Source organism: Cyprinodon variegatus, unplaced genomic scaffold (assembly GCF_000732505.1).
Source record: "Cyprinodon variegatus isolate N-32 unplaced genomic scaffold, C_variegatus-1.0 Scaffold13, whole genome shotgun sequence".
Taxonomy (NCBI): Eukaryota; Metazoa; Chordata; class Actinopteri; order Cyprinodontiformes; family Cyprinodontidae; genus Cyprinodon; species Cyprinodon variegatus.
In genome coordinates this window covers 913,434-926,520 of record NW_015150466.1, presented here as the reverse complement: position 1 = coordinate 926,520, position 13,087 = coordinate 913,434, and the positions used below count along the sequence as shown (strand labels likewise).

Here is a 13,087-nt window from a genome sequence, read left to right as displayed (position 1 = left end):
CGAGTCAATATATCAACATATAAAAATATGGCAAACATTAATGAATTTTCGGGGGATTTCGAAGCATAACGATGACATATAGCAATATTTCATTAGTAAAAGAGATTGATATGGTGTTTTTAAATGGCAATATATCAGCATATGAAAATATATTTGAGTATATTATTTTTCAAAGTGTCAGAAATGGATAACAAAACTGCTATTTTCAATGACTACTTATTTTTGTCCAGCTTTAACATCGGTATCGATATTGGTTATCGGCTACATGAGTTTTAAAATATCGGCATATCGGATATCGGCCAAAATCCCAATATCGTGCATCCCTACTTTTATTGGAAAATAATCGTTAGATATTTCAAAACTCTGTGCGGACTAGTTGGAGATCAGACTCATGTCTTTTGGACTTGCCCAAAGATTAATCCCCGGATCTTCGTTCTGGGAATTCCACCAAATAATTTAAGTAAAGAAGAACAAAACATATTTGGTATCTTTGTTCACATAGCCAAAAAAATGATAACAATATGTTGGTATAAACCTTCACCCCCTGCTGTAAATCAAAGGAAAGAGAAACTAGTGAACATTTACACGATGTAGAAAATAAATTAAACTTGTCCACTGGTTTATTAGAGAAAAGATGGAACCCTTTGAAGACATTTCCATTTAATATTGTAGTAAGATAAATGTAAACACACAGGTACAGATTTTATAGGCATACTTAACATATTTCTCTGTTATGATAAAAATAAAAATCACTCGAGAAAAAATTTTCCTTTATCTCATCTGCCAAGTAAAAAAAACAAATAAATAAATAAAATAAATAATAATAATGAGAAAAAAGAAAAAGGAAAAAAAAAACATGGATTTTCAGCTTTCTGACTTGTTTAGTTGTTTTTACTCAATTGTTTGTTTGGTTGTTTTGGAAATTGTTGTTTGTGGCTTATTGTATTAATCATTGATTTTGAATATTGATCTGATAAAATAAAGAAAAAAACATTTGACAGATGAATCGATTAGTAAAATAATCATAATTTCCAGCCCTGATCTTTATATACGCAAAAAGTCTGGATGATTGTTGGATAACTAGATTTTTTGAACAATGTGTCCCTTTGTCCTGATATCCTGGAATAAACCTATTCTTCCAGGGTCAGGGGTGCTGAAAGTGGGGCCCCCAGGGGCCATTCACAGCAACCGAATCAGAAAATTAAACCTCTGCTAAAGTTCTTCCATTTGCTCACAATAAAACCCATTATCCTCCAGTATTCTCTGGATCTCATGATAGCTTCTCAAACCACCTAATTAGACAACCCCCCCCAATCAACACGATCGACTAACTTTCAGTTTGGTTTCCAGGAGCTCCACGCTGGTGACCAGATGAGTGACGGCGGTTTCGTTCAGTCCGTAGGCGATGGCGTCCTCTCCCAGCGTGGCGTAGAAGGTCACCACTGCCAAACACGGCCAGTCAAACAGCAGCTGCTGCTCTGCTATGCAGAAGTTCAAGCAACATTTTCTGGTAGTGAAAGTTCTGCATTTGACTTACGGGGGAAGTTGCGCCTGAAGCATGCCTGCGCCGTGATCATCCACTCCGCTCGGGTTTCACAGAAAATGGCGATGGTGCTTTTGGGCTGCTGCCCCAGAGCCGCCAGTCCGCTGCCGAACTCGCTGGCCGCAGCGTCCAGCTGCTGGTAGGACAGCCACCGGTACTCCCCCAGTATCACCTGCAAGCAGACGGAGCTTCAGCTGCCTGGGAATCCCTGAGAGGCTCACAGTATAAACAAAGCGTACCTTTTTAAACACTTTCCCGCTGGGCTGAATCTCGTTCTCCTCGCTCAGCACCTCTCTGGTGCCGAGGCAGTCGGCGGGGCCGAAGCGCTGCACCGCATGCTGGAAGAGTTTATCCAGGGTGTCCTTCCCTGGGAAGTCTTCTGTGGCCAAGGACTCAAAGTGGTCCACGGAGCGGTAGGGGCCCTCCGGGGAGCCGCTGGTAGAACGAGCCTTCATCCTCTTGGACTGGGAACACTTCTGGCCAGCGCTGGTGATGAAGTACCAGGGCAGGAATGAAATGAGCGAGTACAACCAGATGAGGAGGTGGAGCGGAAAGAGGAGGACGGACTGGAGGGTGGAGTCTGACTGGGCGCCCATGCCACCGTCTGGAGGAGAGGAAGTGAAAAGCAGCTTTGGGTTTTATCAGCCGCAAATGGAAACAGGAAGGGAGCGCACACTGATTTAACGGCTCAACAACAGAAGCACCGAGTCTGAGGTTTCCAAGAATTCAGCTGAAATGAGACAGAAAAAAAACAGAGAAAACAGAAACAATCAGATGTAATAATATAAATAAACTCAGGTTGCTCCTCAACACTGAACAGATCAAAGAGACGAGATGAAGGGAATGAACTGCCTCATGCACAGAGAGGCCCCCACCTGTTTCTGGACAATAATGAAATATTTAGCAAAAATACCCAAAAAAATCCTTCCGGAAACAAAATGAGCAGCTAAGATTTTAAACCAAACATGGTGAGTTAGGGAAAGCGTGTCTGTAAAGCAAAGAGCTGACCATTTATCACCAGAAAATCGGTTAATTATCGGAGGTACTGCATGGGGGTAATGAAAGTTTTGGTTGATTAGACCCTTTTTTTTTTTATATTCCCTCCTGCAGTTTTTTCCACTAATTGAAACGTCTTTAAATCCACATGAACATGAATCCAACAGACTGTAGTTAAACAGATAAATGGAGGCAGAAGATGTCTTTCAGTCATTAATGCTCACATTCAGAGACACACATTAAGCTGGGCACCGTTTCATTCACAACACCTGTCCCATCAACCAGGAAGCAGAAATACTTTAATAATCCCAGGGAGGGATTACTTTAGTTACATTACTCCATCTGTAATAGAGTGACTATAGGAGCAGTTTGATTGAACACTATTTCATACAATATATATAATTAGGGGGTCCCCGCTCCATCTAGCCATCAGTTTGGGGTCCTTGGCCTGGAAAACATTGAAGACGCCTGATCTAAATGCTAAATTAGAATAAACAATGCATAAAAACTGAATTGACAGAATTTTTGTTTTTATGACTTTATTTTTTCCCCACTGGATCATTGATACAGTTGAAGAATATGATTAAATGCATTTAAAATTATTAATTGTTAAAGGTCTTTGCTCAGGGACACAGAGTCTGTGGGACTCGAACAACCTCAGGATTCCAAGCTCTAACCACTAGACCAACACTCCCCATTACAGTCATATTTTGGCAAAATGTTATAAAACCACAAGAACCTAAAAATTAAAACGTCTAGATTTAGGAAAAAGTTTATTTACAGACTGATTATCTATAAAAAAATAAAAATAAAAAATAAAATAAAACGACCATGACCGATCAATCAGGGAAGCTAAGTTTATCTGATGTTCAAACCTCACATTAAAACAAAAAAATCCAGAGGTTTGGAAATGAGGTGAATATGCTGCCTGTTGCTAATAAATCTAGCTCTATGCAGACTGATCTAACTCTCTCACAGCGCGCTCAGTCACTCACCACCTTCTGGACCTTCCTCCCTTTGTAAGAAAATTCTAACTTTATGCTGCTGGATGACTTCAGGTGAAGCCTTTCAGCAGGTCCCTCTGTTGATGAAATAAAGAGCTGCTTATCAGAGGCTCATAAAGGGATGAAGCAGCGACACTTTGCCCCGTCTGACCAGACAGACCGCCGTCCAATGGCCACGGCCCGGTGGGTTATGCTGAGGAGGACAGACAGCCAATGACGATACTGTGGAGGCTCACCCCACCGGTGGACGCTGAAAGGCCACTAGAGGACAAGCTCTACCCACAGAGGATGTAGAGGAGCGAAAAAAACTTTTTAAAATAACATCTGCAGAGCTTCACGTGCCAGACACCGACCTCTGAATGCAAACACTCCAAAACATGTGGGGGAGTGAGTTTTTAAACAGATTCTAGTGTTTGTAGCTGCTGAGACTGCAGCAGGGGGGGGGGGGGTCCCATCACCTGGAGAAACTTTTAAAAATAAGAACAAAATAAATTCTGAAAACTTTCATTAGGTCCTCAGATACTGACTGAAAGCTTGATCTGATAAACAGTTAGAGTCACTAGATAGACAGCAGGGGCGGTTCTAGACAGGCGCCAAAGGGGGCCAGTGCCCCTGTAGACCATGTCCTGGCCCCTGTACCGTAGACATAATACTCCAGAAATTCTAATGATGATATGCACTTGTACAATTACGGTTACTGATAGGTCCTTTGGATCTTTTTTTTTTTTTCCTTTACAAACTCTGTTTAATTATCCAGAAACAATAAGGTGATAGCTTCAGTGGAATTGAGATAGGATCCCAGTTTTCATCTGCTAAATGTTTTTTTAAACAAATAAAAAGAAAATACTCTAATTTTTACAACCTAATGTATCCGTTTTTCTTTAGTTCTAATTCAGATTTTATAGAAAACTGCAATTTTAAATTAAATTAAGTAAAAAAATATGTAAAATTCCTGAATTATGAATGTATGATGATCTAATAAAACATGGAATTTTAATTTAATTGAGTAGAAATTTCACTTCATGCAGCTGTCTTACTATATTTCAAACCTTTGCTCTGTTTTTTATTTCAAGCTTTTCTGGGCCCCCATGGAAACATGCGGGGCCCCTCCTGGCCCCCCCCCCGGTACATTTTTGTCTAGAACCGCCACTGACAGACAGATATTTCTGTAGCTTTGATGTTGACAGAAACAAAGCCTGTTTAAATGTTTTAGAAAGAGGCGTTGTCCCACACCCACTCCATCCACTCCACCCGGCATGATGCTGTAAACTGAGTGGAAATTCAAAGGAAGTGAAGTGGAGCAGCTGATCTTCCCTGTTCCTGCTGTCAGTCTGAACAGCTTGGATTCTGGATCAACTGAATCTGAATCAAACATCAGAATATCCTAAATTAATAAAAACATTTTTAATAATTTTTTTTCTAATCTGGATCAAGTTATATGTTTGATAAAAACAGCCTTATTTGAATATTAAAAAAAGGTAAAAGATGGAGTTATTTTAATGTTATTATCCTGGAAGTGAAACACATCCGGTTCGACCCAAAAAAACGCACAGAAACGCAACAGGCGCGTGTGAATGAACCATCGCCATGGCAACACCAGCTCTCCGTTACTGACGGATTTCTGACACATAAAAAAAAAACCCTCAAATGTTTCTAATTTAGCAGCTGGAAATGTTTAATTTATTTATCTTTTATTATTATTTTTTTTCTATTTTAAAATTAAACCATTTTAAATCGGCTATAGAATCTCCTTCACAGAGAGGATTTTAGAAATAAGAAAATAAAATGTTTAAATGAGAAAATTGCTCCATGCTGCCGAACAATGGGACGGCGCGTGAAATGATGAGAGAAGCCGCCTCATGTTGAGCAACCAGCGGTAAGTTTCTACCGCGCGGCTAAAGCTGTTCAACCAGGCCCGGATAAAGCGGCCTAAAGGCGGCTAAATAAACGGATAAAGCCGCTGAGACAGAAAGCGATAGCCGCTGAGCCGCGGCTCCTTCTTACCTCCAGCAGCAGCAGCAGGTCGTGTCCAAACCAGAAATGACCGAAAGTTACCTTTTCCTCTGACGCTGACGTCATCTGATTCCATAGATCTCAACCAATCACAATCCGAGGCGGAATGATCGTTTTTTTGAGTCTGACGTCCGTCAGATGACAACTAGACCGGAAGTCAGTCATGCTTTAGTCAAAGGTTTGTCATTTTCAACATTTTTTTTTCGCGTTTTTTCTTAAGAATTCATCTTTTTTCTGAATCATGTCTGATTCACATCAAATGTCCAAACCGTAGAAAACTTTTTATCTTTAACATTTTATCTATAACCACATTTTAAAAGGCTTTAGATCCCAAACGTACCTAGAAATGATGAAGTATTTTAACTTTAACCCATATTTGCTATTCTAAATAAAAATAATATTATAAATAATCTTTTATTTCTGCAGTTTGAAACCTTCCTCTTAACTTCAGGCTCATAAAACCGCCTTTATAGAATAGAATAGAAAATCCCTTTATTTTCCCAAAATGGGGAAATCCTGTTGTTTACCACAGCAAAAAGATTATATAAAAAACGGCCACACAAATATGGACCTTATAAAAATTATTTTTCACCAGATACTAAAACGTGAGGCACAATTTATCTATATACATCTATATTATTATACATCTATATTATTGTATATCTATATAGAATAAAGCATCGTCTACCAGCCCAGTAAAGAAGAATACAAACAAAGATAAATGACTAAATGCGTTGATTATTGTGTGTTTTTTACTGAAATATCAGTTGAATATTTACATGTAATCATATCAGGAGAAAAACTGCATATGAATTATTATTGAATAATATGATTCCTACATTTTTTGTCTGAGTGACGTCGCCCTCTAGTGGTTGGCCAATATCACTGTTTTTTATTATTTTTTCTTTGAAGCAGGAAGGAAGGATGTTTGCAAGCAGAACATTTCCTAATCTCATTTTCAAGACTCCAAGAAACAAGTAGAGACTGAAACCAAACTGTTCTTCCAATGTGAAGGTCAATATTTTCACAGCAAACAGATCTTCACCTGCCTTTGTGTGTTTGTCTGAAGTCTTTGTGTCCAGTAACAATACTGGGTGTGTTTATGCTTCAAAGCTTCATGTCAAGGATTCACAAAACAGGACAAATAAAGAAAATTAGAGAAAAGAATAAAGCAGAAAACTGCAGTTGGGTCTAAATTAAAATTCATTATTTCAGATGTTTACCATTAATTATGCAAAATTTTTTGTACTTTCTTACTGCTACTCATTTGCAATATTAGAATAAAATGTTTTAAATTGAATAATTAATGAGGCAGCTTTAATTTGTAGTGAAGAAATCCATTCTGCCTTTGTTCTGCAGTCTTTAACACTAACAGCTTATTGTGGAACAAACTGAGGGTTTATGTTCATGATTAGAAACTGTTTCGTGAGGAACGTGCCCCGCTTGTTCCAGAAACATCACCGGCAGGGGGCGGTGTTACCAACAAATAGGCCTTCTAAGGAGGAGCGCTTCTTTTTCACACCGGTAAAGCCCTGGGAGTCACCTACTTTAGAACTCATTTTATTATTTATTATGATTAATTAAAATATAAGGATGTATTTATTAAAGCAAAACACGCATTTTTTTTACTGCTTATTCCAATCACTTAATAAAATATTTATCCTGAATAAGCGCTTTTTCTCCCACCCTTTGCATACCGCATGATGTAATAATGGACATGGTTGCTTCGCTCTCAGGTTAGCTCTGCTGAACCAAAACAGATTTTTTTTACACCTTTACACCAAGCTGTGATACAGAAATAGTAAAAATCAGCAACAGAATAAATCACACTAAGTTAAAAAGATAAATTTAGCCATTTTTCTAAAATAAATTTCACTAATATTTTCTGATTAAAACCACTAAACCCTATTGGTCACCGGGGAACCACAACAAAATCTCTAATTATATCTACTATTCTTTTTTTTATGTTCAGTAAATAAACATTAACGAAAAAGGGTTGCAGGTCTAAAAGGCATCCTTCATCCAACTGTTTTTGTCTTTCTGGTTGATCCAAACATGTTTTCCAGATTCATTCATGGGCGGCTCTAGACCCGGGCAGAAGGGGACCAGTGTCCCTGTAGAACTGGTCTGGGGCTTAAAGGAAAAGTTGCTCATATTCAGAATTCAAACTTCTGAAAGTCCTTTAAATATGAAATGATTCCATCCTGTTCAATAAATGATCAGTGTTTTTAATTCAGAGTAATTTTCATGTGAATGTGCTTTACTGGAGGCATCCATGTTTGTCATTAGTTCCCCATTGATTCATTTACTTGAACTGCAGAGAATAGAAAAGTATTTTAGCAGGGCCAATTCAGCTTTACTTCAATTCGCTAAAAATCACCAGAATGTAGAAAATAATGGATAATTCTAAGAAAAATGTTCCTCATAACTACAGATGGCTTATTATTAATTAATTTTTGAATTTATTTATTTATTTGACAGGGACAATGTACATTTAAAAGCATTCCTGCAAATGCACCAGAATTAGCCAAAAGGCTATTTTTCATCTGTGGTCCCTGGACAGATGTTAAAATTGTCTACCTAAAAAAACACAAAGGTAAGCACGGTACAAAGAAAAATACAAATATAAAAAGAAATAAAAACAGCTATAACTCCTCAAAACTGATTTAAAAATACAGAATAAGTGTTTGCTGGACTATAGAGGTTCATAAAATAGAATAAAACATTCAAACTATGTACATATAAATATATATACATACATATATACACACAGCAGAGACACAAGTGGCAGCATGGCTTGTTAATGAAAGACATTCAACTCAGTAACATTTGCTGTGCTTTAAAAATTCCCCATTTTGCCGCTTTCTTTCAGTTAAATCCTCAGAAAACCTCCAACCTTTAGCTGCTCCTGTCCTCATCTCACCCTGACAAACTGTTTCAAAATCTCACCCCAAGGTTTGGTGAAAAGTTGGCAGCACTGGGACTTGATCAACAGCCGATACCGCACCGTGACGTCACTAACCAGTAGGTGGCAGTAGTGTTCTTTGACAAACATGGATGCCTCCAGTAAAGCACATTCACATGAAAATTACTCTGAATTAAAAACACTTATTTATTGAACAGGATGGAATAATTTATTATTTAAAGTATTTTTAGAAGTTTGATTTCTAAACATGTCCGGACCTTTCCTTTAAAGGTCAAATAATGTAGATTAAATTAAAACAAATCCCCCTTTAGTGAGATTCATTCAAAAAGGAAAAGGTTAAGTCTCAAAAGGAGAATTGGAAACCCTCCTTTAATGGAGCTCCCGAATTGTTAACACCGCCCTCGCAGGATGACCCCGCACTGTAAACATTCGCACCATCTAAGCGCAGCTCCCACGTGTCAGAGGCTCCTCTGCACAAAAACATCTGGTCTCTGAGCTCCTTCTCTGTGCTCACCAAGCAGCGCGTGGATCATCTGGTTGCTGAGGAACCAGCACTTCTTTCTTTCTTTGTTTTATCATTTAAAGTTTGTAGAAACAAACTTCGGAGCTGAAAATATCACCCAGAGTTTCTGTTTCATCTGTCATCTGGAAAGAAGCAACAGCGCGTTGAATTTCTCTGTGAGCGACGTTTAAAAGGCGACATGTCGACTGGAGGCAAAGCGGTGAAAAGCTGCCCCATCCCCACCAGGGTGCTGACCCTGAAGGACTGGTCCCAGCTGCCCGACTGCTACAGCCAGACCCCCGGGGGGACCCTGTTCTCCACCACGCCTGGAGGTTCATTCTGCTCTTTATTTCTAAAGCATGCTCAACTATTGCCTAGTTTTACTCCTGGGTTTCTTCCACAGGTGTTCTCGCGATAACAGTTTTTTTTCTTAAAAAAAAAAAACTTTATTTAAAAATTATTTACAATACAAAAAAATAAATAAAGCAGTACAATATCCAGTGAAAAATCGCCAGGGTTTTGAACAAAAACAATAATATGAATAAAAAAGTAACAGAATAAATGTAAAAATGGTGATTAAATAAAGCTAGAAATAGAAGCAGAGTTTTAGGATCCTTTTTGTTATTGCAGGAGGACATTGTAGAAAAATAAATGCTTCCTTTAAAAGTATTTAATCATAATAATTTTACATTTGTGGATATAAAACTTGGCCAACAGTTTTAAAAGATAACATAAGAATAAATGGTCAGAAATTTATTTTTTAGATTTTGTGATTCCAAATAAAACATCCTTTAAATAAACATTGTGCAGAAAGCCACAGACGCCTGGTGTTCTCCAGGACTAAAGCAGGCGACACTCAGAGTAAATGTTGCAGAAAGTCCTTTTTATATTTATTAAAAACTTTATGTAAAAAAAAAAAAAAAAAGTGAAAATGACAGAAAATGTATAGATTGCATCAGTTTGAAGGATGACATTTTATTAAAACCTTCTCTGCACACTGACACTCTGCTTTAACACCAACCCAGAATTTGATCATAGATCCTCTTTGATTGAAAATCTTTATTCTATATTCATTTATTCTGCTTTAGGTATTTTCTTCACGTCTTAAATGCATCTTTTTCCTCCTGTCTCACCTTTAAAATGATTCTCCAACAAACCGCCTGCCTGAAAACAAAGGGAGGCTTCCAACCCGTGACTTGCAGAGGGTGTATGCTTAAAAAACTGGGATCGGGGCCGTTTGATTGGCCCCTGGGTCCCCTGTGGAGCTGGAGGCCGTCCAATCTCATCTGCTCTATGCTCTGAGTTTGAAAAACAGAGAGAAACGCTCTGCACGAATCACACCATATGAAGGGGGGGTATATGATGCAGGGGGAGGGTAGTTTCTGCCTGTATAGAGCAGGCTGGAAGTTGTGCAAGACTTGTTTTTCTGATGTTACATCTCACATCCTGCAGTATTATTATTATATTTAAAGTAACCGCAGCGTATTACCCGTTTAATGTCCTTTATGCTGCATCTCTTCCTTCTGGGACCCTTTGTCCAGGATGAAGTGTCCAGAAACCAGTTATTGCGCAACATGTTTTCATCAGCCAGGCTGATGATCCACAGACCAGTTCAAACTCCAGAGCAGAGCAGCAGGAGCCACTGACCCCTCCCAGCTCCTCTCGTGACACGTTTTCAAAACAAGCAGCTCATAACATTTCTGGATAAAGATATTTGTGAAAGCGGGTCGACTTGTTTTCTTTAGTTATGAGGCGTGTGTGAGCGTTTGCCTGTTTATGGGATTTTTTAAAAGTTTAGGGAAGCAACAAGAAGCATGTTTTGGTCTTTAAAGACAGATTATTTCTAGATAAATCCACACCCATGTTGGCAAACATGCTGCATTTAGTGCAGTCATGTGAATTTGAACTATTTGCACTGGAAAAACAATCTAAAAAATAAGTAAAACTTACCCTTAATTTGAGTACTGGTAGGTATATGAGATAATTTGCCAATGGAATGAGTATTTTTACTCTTAAAATAAGATAACTAGATAATATGCACTTGAAATAAGACAATGCAATTGTATTTTTCTTATTTTAGATGTAAATTGTCTTGTTCTATTTGCAAAAATGTCTCTTTTTACCTCAATCCAAGAACAAATCCACTTATTTTAAGAAAAACTGACTTATGTAGATTCAGAGTTTTTCCAGTGTGCTCCTGCAGGACAAGAGGTCTGGTTTGAAATTTACACCAAATGTCTTCTCTCATGCTGTCAGGAACTCGCATCATCTACGACAGGAAGTTCCTCTTGGACTGTCGGAACTCCCCCCTCGCCAGGACGCCGCCGTGCTGTCTGCCGCAGATCCCAGGAGTGACGATACCGGCCACACACGCGCACCACACGGGGAAGCTGCAGGACCTCAAGGAGGAGGCAGAGGAGGAAGAGAAGGATATCGGAGGTAAACCTTGACACATTTAGCCTCTTTTATGCATGCATGTGTGTAAAAACGGGCCGTTCTGACTCAGAAAAAGAGGATCTGTGGTCTGAGCCGTGCATTTTAAAGTTATATACAGTTTCTCTAAAAGAACCAGGGCTTTATACCAAGTTCTCTTCTTGAATAACCTGCAGGGACAGTAGTTAAACTCCATTCTCCATCCTCCCCTCTATGTTGGTAAACAGGCCACTGATAAGTTTGCCAGACTGTCTTGGTTCTGTTGTCGGTTAGGGTGTGACCGCATGCAGCGGGGGGCTGATTATTCTCTGTTTTTGTTGTTTTGCAGACGACAGCCAGTTTGAGATGGACATCTGAGCCAACTGCATCACCTCCTATGGAGTGTTATGTCAAAACGCCTTAAAGTCATGAAAGACTGTAATGCATAACATTAAGCTTTTTTTTTTTCATCTTTTTTTATTAAATACTGAGCAACCTTTAATGGAAAACGTAACCATGCATAAGGTGTTGTGACCCTTTAAAGTGGGTCTGGGTGGTTTTATTTTGGACGGATCGCTCGCTCGCTTGTTTCAAAGAAACTATGGAATCAAGAATGAAATGTGTTTTTGATTGAACCCTTTTTTTTATCTTTTGTAAATAGGAGACGTGTGTTTTAAGTTGAGGATTATGGACGTGACGTGAAAACGTGGATGAAAGGTTTTTCAGTTCATGGATCAGTTTACTTTGGATGAATTCCCTCCAGTTAACGAAGCGTGACTTTCATTAGCAGCCGTTTGGGTTTAGTTTCTGCTGAAAACACAACGCAGAGTTTCTTATGGAGGCAGGATGTGGAAAAATAATAAAAAAAATACAAATAAGCTGCTTTCTGGTGTGTTTCCTGTTCTGCAATGTTTATTTTTTCTCTGAACACTAAAGGCCTTATTTAACATTTTCTTTTATGCTTCTTAAGCCGGGCATACATGGTGTGATATTTACTATTGTTGCACGCAGCTACAGCTCACCATGTTTGTTCTCACGCTGTGCGACCCGACGCTCTGATGCGATCTACCTGCTCACTGTACGTCTAAAAACCAGGTGGGACTCAGCTACGCAGTGAGATGGCGCTACTCAGACTCGTCTATCTGGAAGCCAAACCAGTAGCAGAGGAATATGAAGCTCACTAGAGTGAAACGCGCTGCCTTGGATATTTGGGCAATTTTGCGCTAAAAGCCCTAAAAAGAAAAGAAGACGACGTATTTGGACAAAGACATGGCTGATTTCTTTTTTTTTTTTTTTTCTTGAGTTTAGGAGATAATTGAGACACTTTAACAAAGGAATAAGACAATATTTCAGGGTTTCTGCAGGTCATTAAAAAGTCATAAAGTCATTAAATTATTTTTCAAATTAAGACCTTATTTCACATTAAATGTGAGATTGTGGCATTTAAAATGCTTTATAAAAAGAAACTAGGGATGCACGATATAATCGGCCCCCTATCGGTATCGGCCTTAAAACTGAATATCGGACATCGGCCACCCCACCGATATTTAACCCAATATTTGATCAGCTTCTGAGTTTCTAAAGTCTAAAAAATAACAAAAAAAATACTACTTCTTCTTCCTCAAAAACTTCTTTTTTACAGACTTAAAAACTTCTAAAGACGAGGGAAAAAATATTGATACATTAAAATA

At 38.6% G+C, this 13,087-nt stretch overlaps 2 protein-coding genes across 2 annotated transcripts in view; one reads left to right on the top strand and one right to left on the bottom strand.

The window, feature by feature from the left end:
- The window catches only part of LOC107089734 (long-chain-fatty-acid--CoA ligase 4-like), a 17,433-nt gene extending 11,785 nt beyond the window's left edge, over positions 1-5,648 (bottom strand). Inside the window, exons 1-4 of the mRNA XM_015382679.1 lie at positions 5,548-5,648; positions 1,783-2,273; positions 1,538-1,715; positions 1,333-1,442 (exon numbers count right to left, since the gene is read on the bottom strand). Coding sequence (XP_015238165.1) covers positions 1,333-1,442; positions 1,538-1,715; positions 1,783-2,139 — 645 coding nt within the window. The 5' untranslated portion in view covers positions 2,140-2,273; positions 5,548-5,648. The remainder of the gene's footprint in view (positions 1-1,332; positions 1,443-1,537; positions 1,716-1,782; positions 2,274-5,547) is intronic.
- A 3,321-nt stretch (positions 5,649-8,969) lies between these two features.
- eif4ebp3 (eukaryotic translation initiation factor 4E binding protein 3) lies at positions 8,970-12,271 on the top strand. The gene is made up of 3 exons (XM_015382789.1): positions 8,970-9,316; positions 11,241-11,423; positions 11,746-12,271. Exons 1-3 carry the CDS (start codon positions 9,184-9,186, stop codon positions 11,772-11,774), a joined length of 345 nt encoding a protein of 114 aa, XP_015238275.1. The 5' UTR covers positions 8,970-9,183; the 3' UTR covers positions 11,775-12,271.
- Positions 12,272-13,087: the final 816 nt, after the last annotated feature.

Coding starts and splice junctions, on each gene's coding strand:
- eif4ebp3 (XM_015382789.1), top strand. CDS start 9,184: ATGTCGACTGGAGGCAAAGCGGTGAAAAGCTGCCCCATCCCCACCAGG. Junction 9,317..11,240: donor GTTCTCCACCACGCCTGGAG/GTTCATTCTGCT, acceptor TCATGCTGTCAG/GAACTCGCATCATCTACGAC. Junction 11,424..11,745: donor GGAAGAGAAGGATATCGGAG/GTAAACCTTGAC, acceptor GTTGTTTTGCAG/ACGACAGCCAGTTTGAGATG.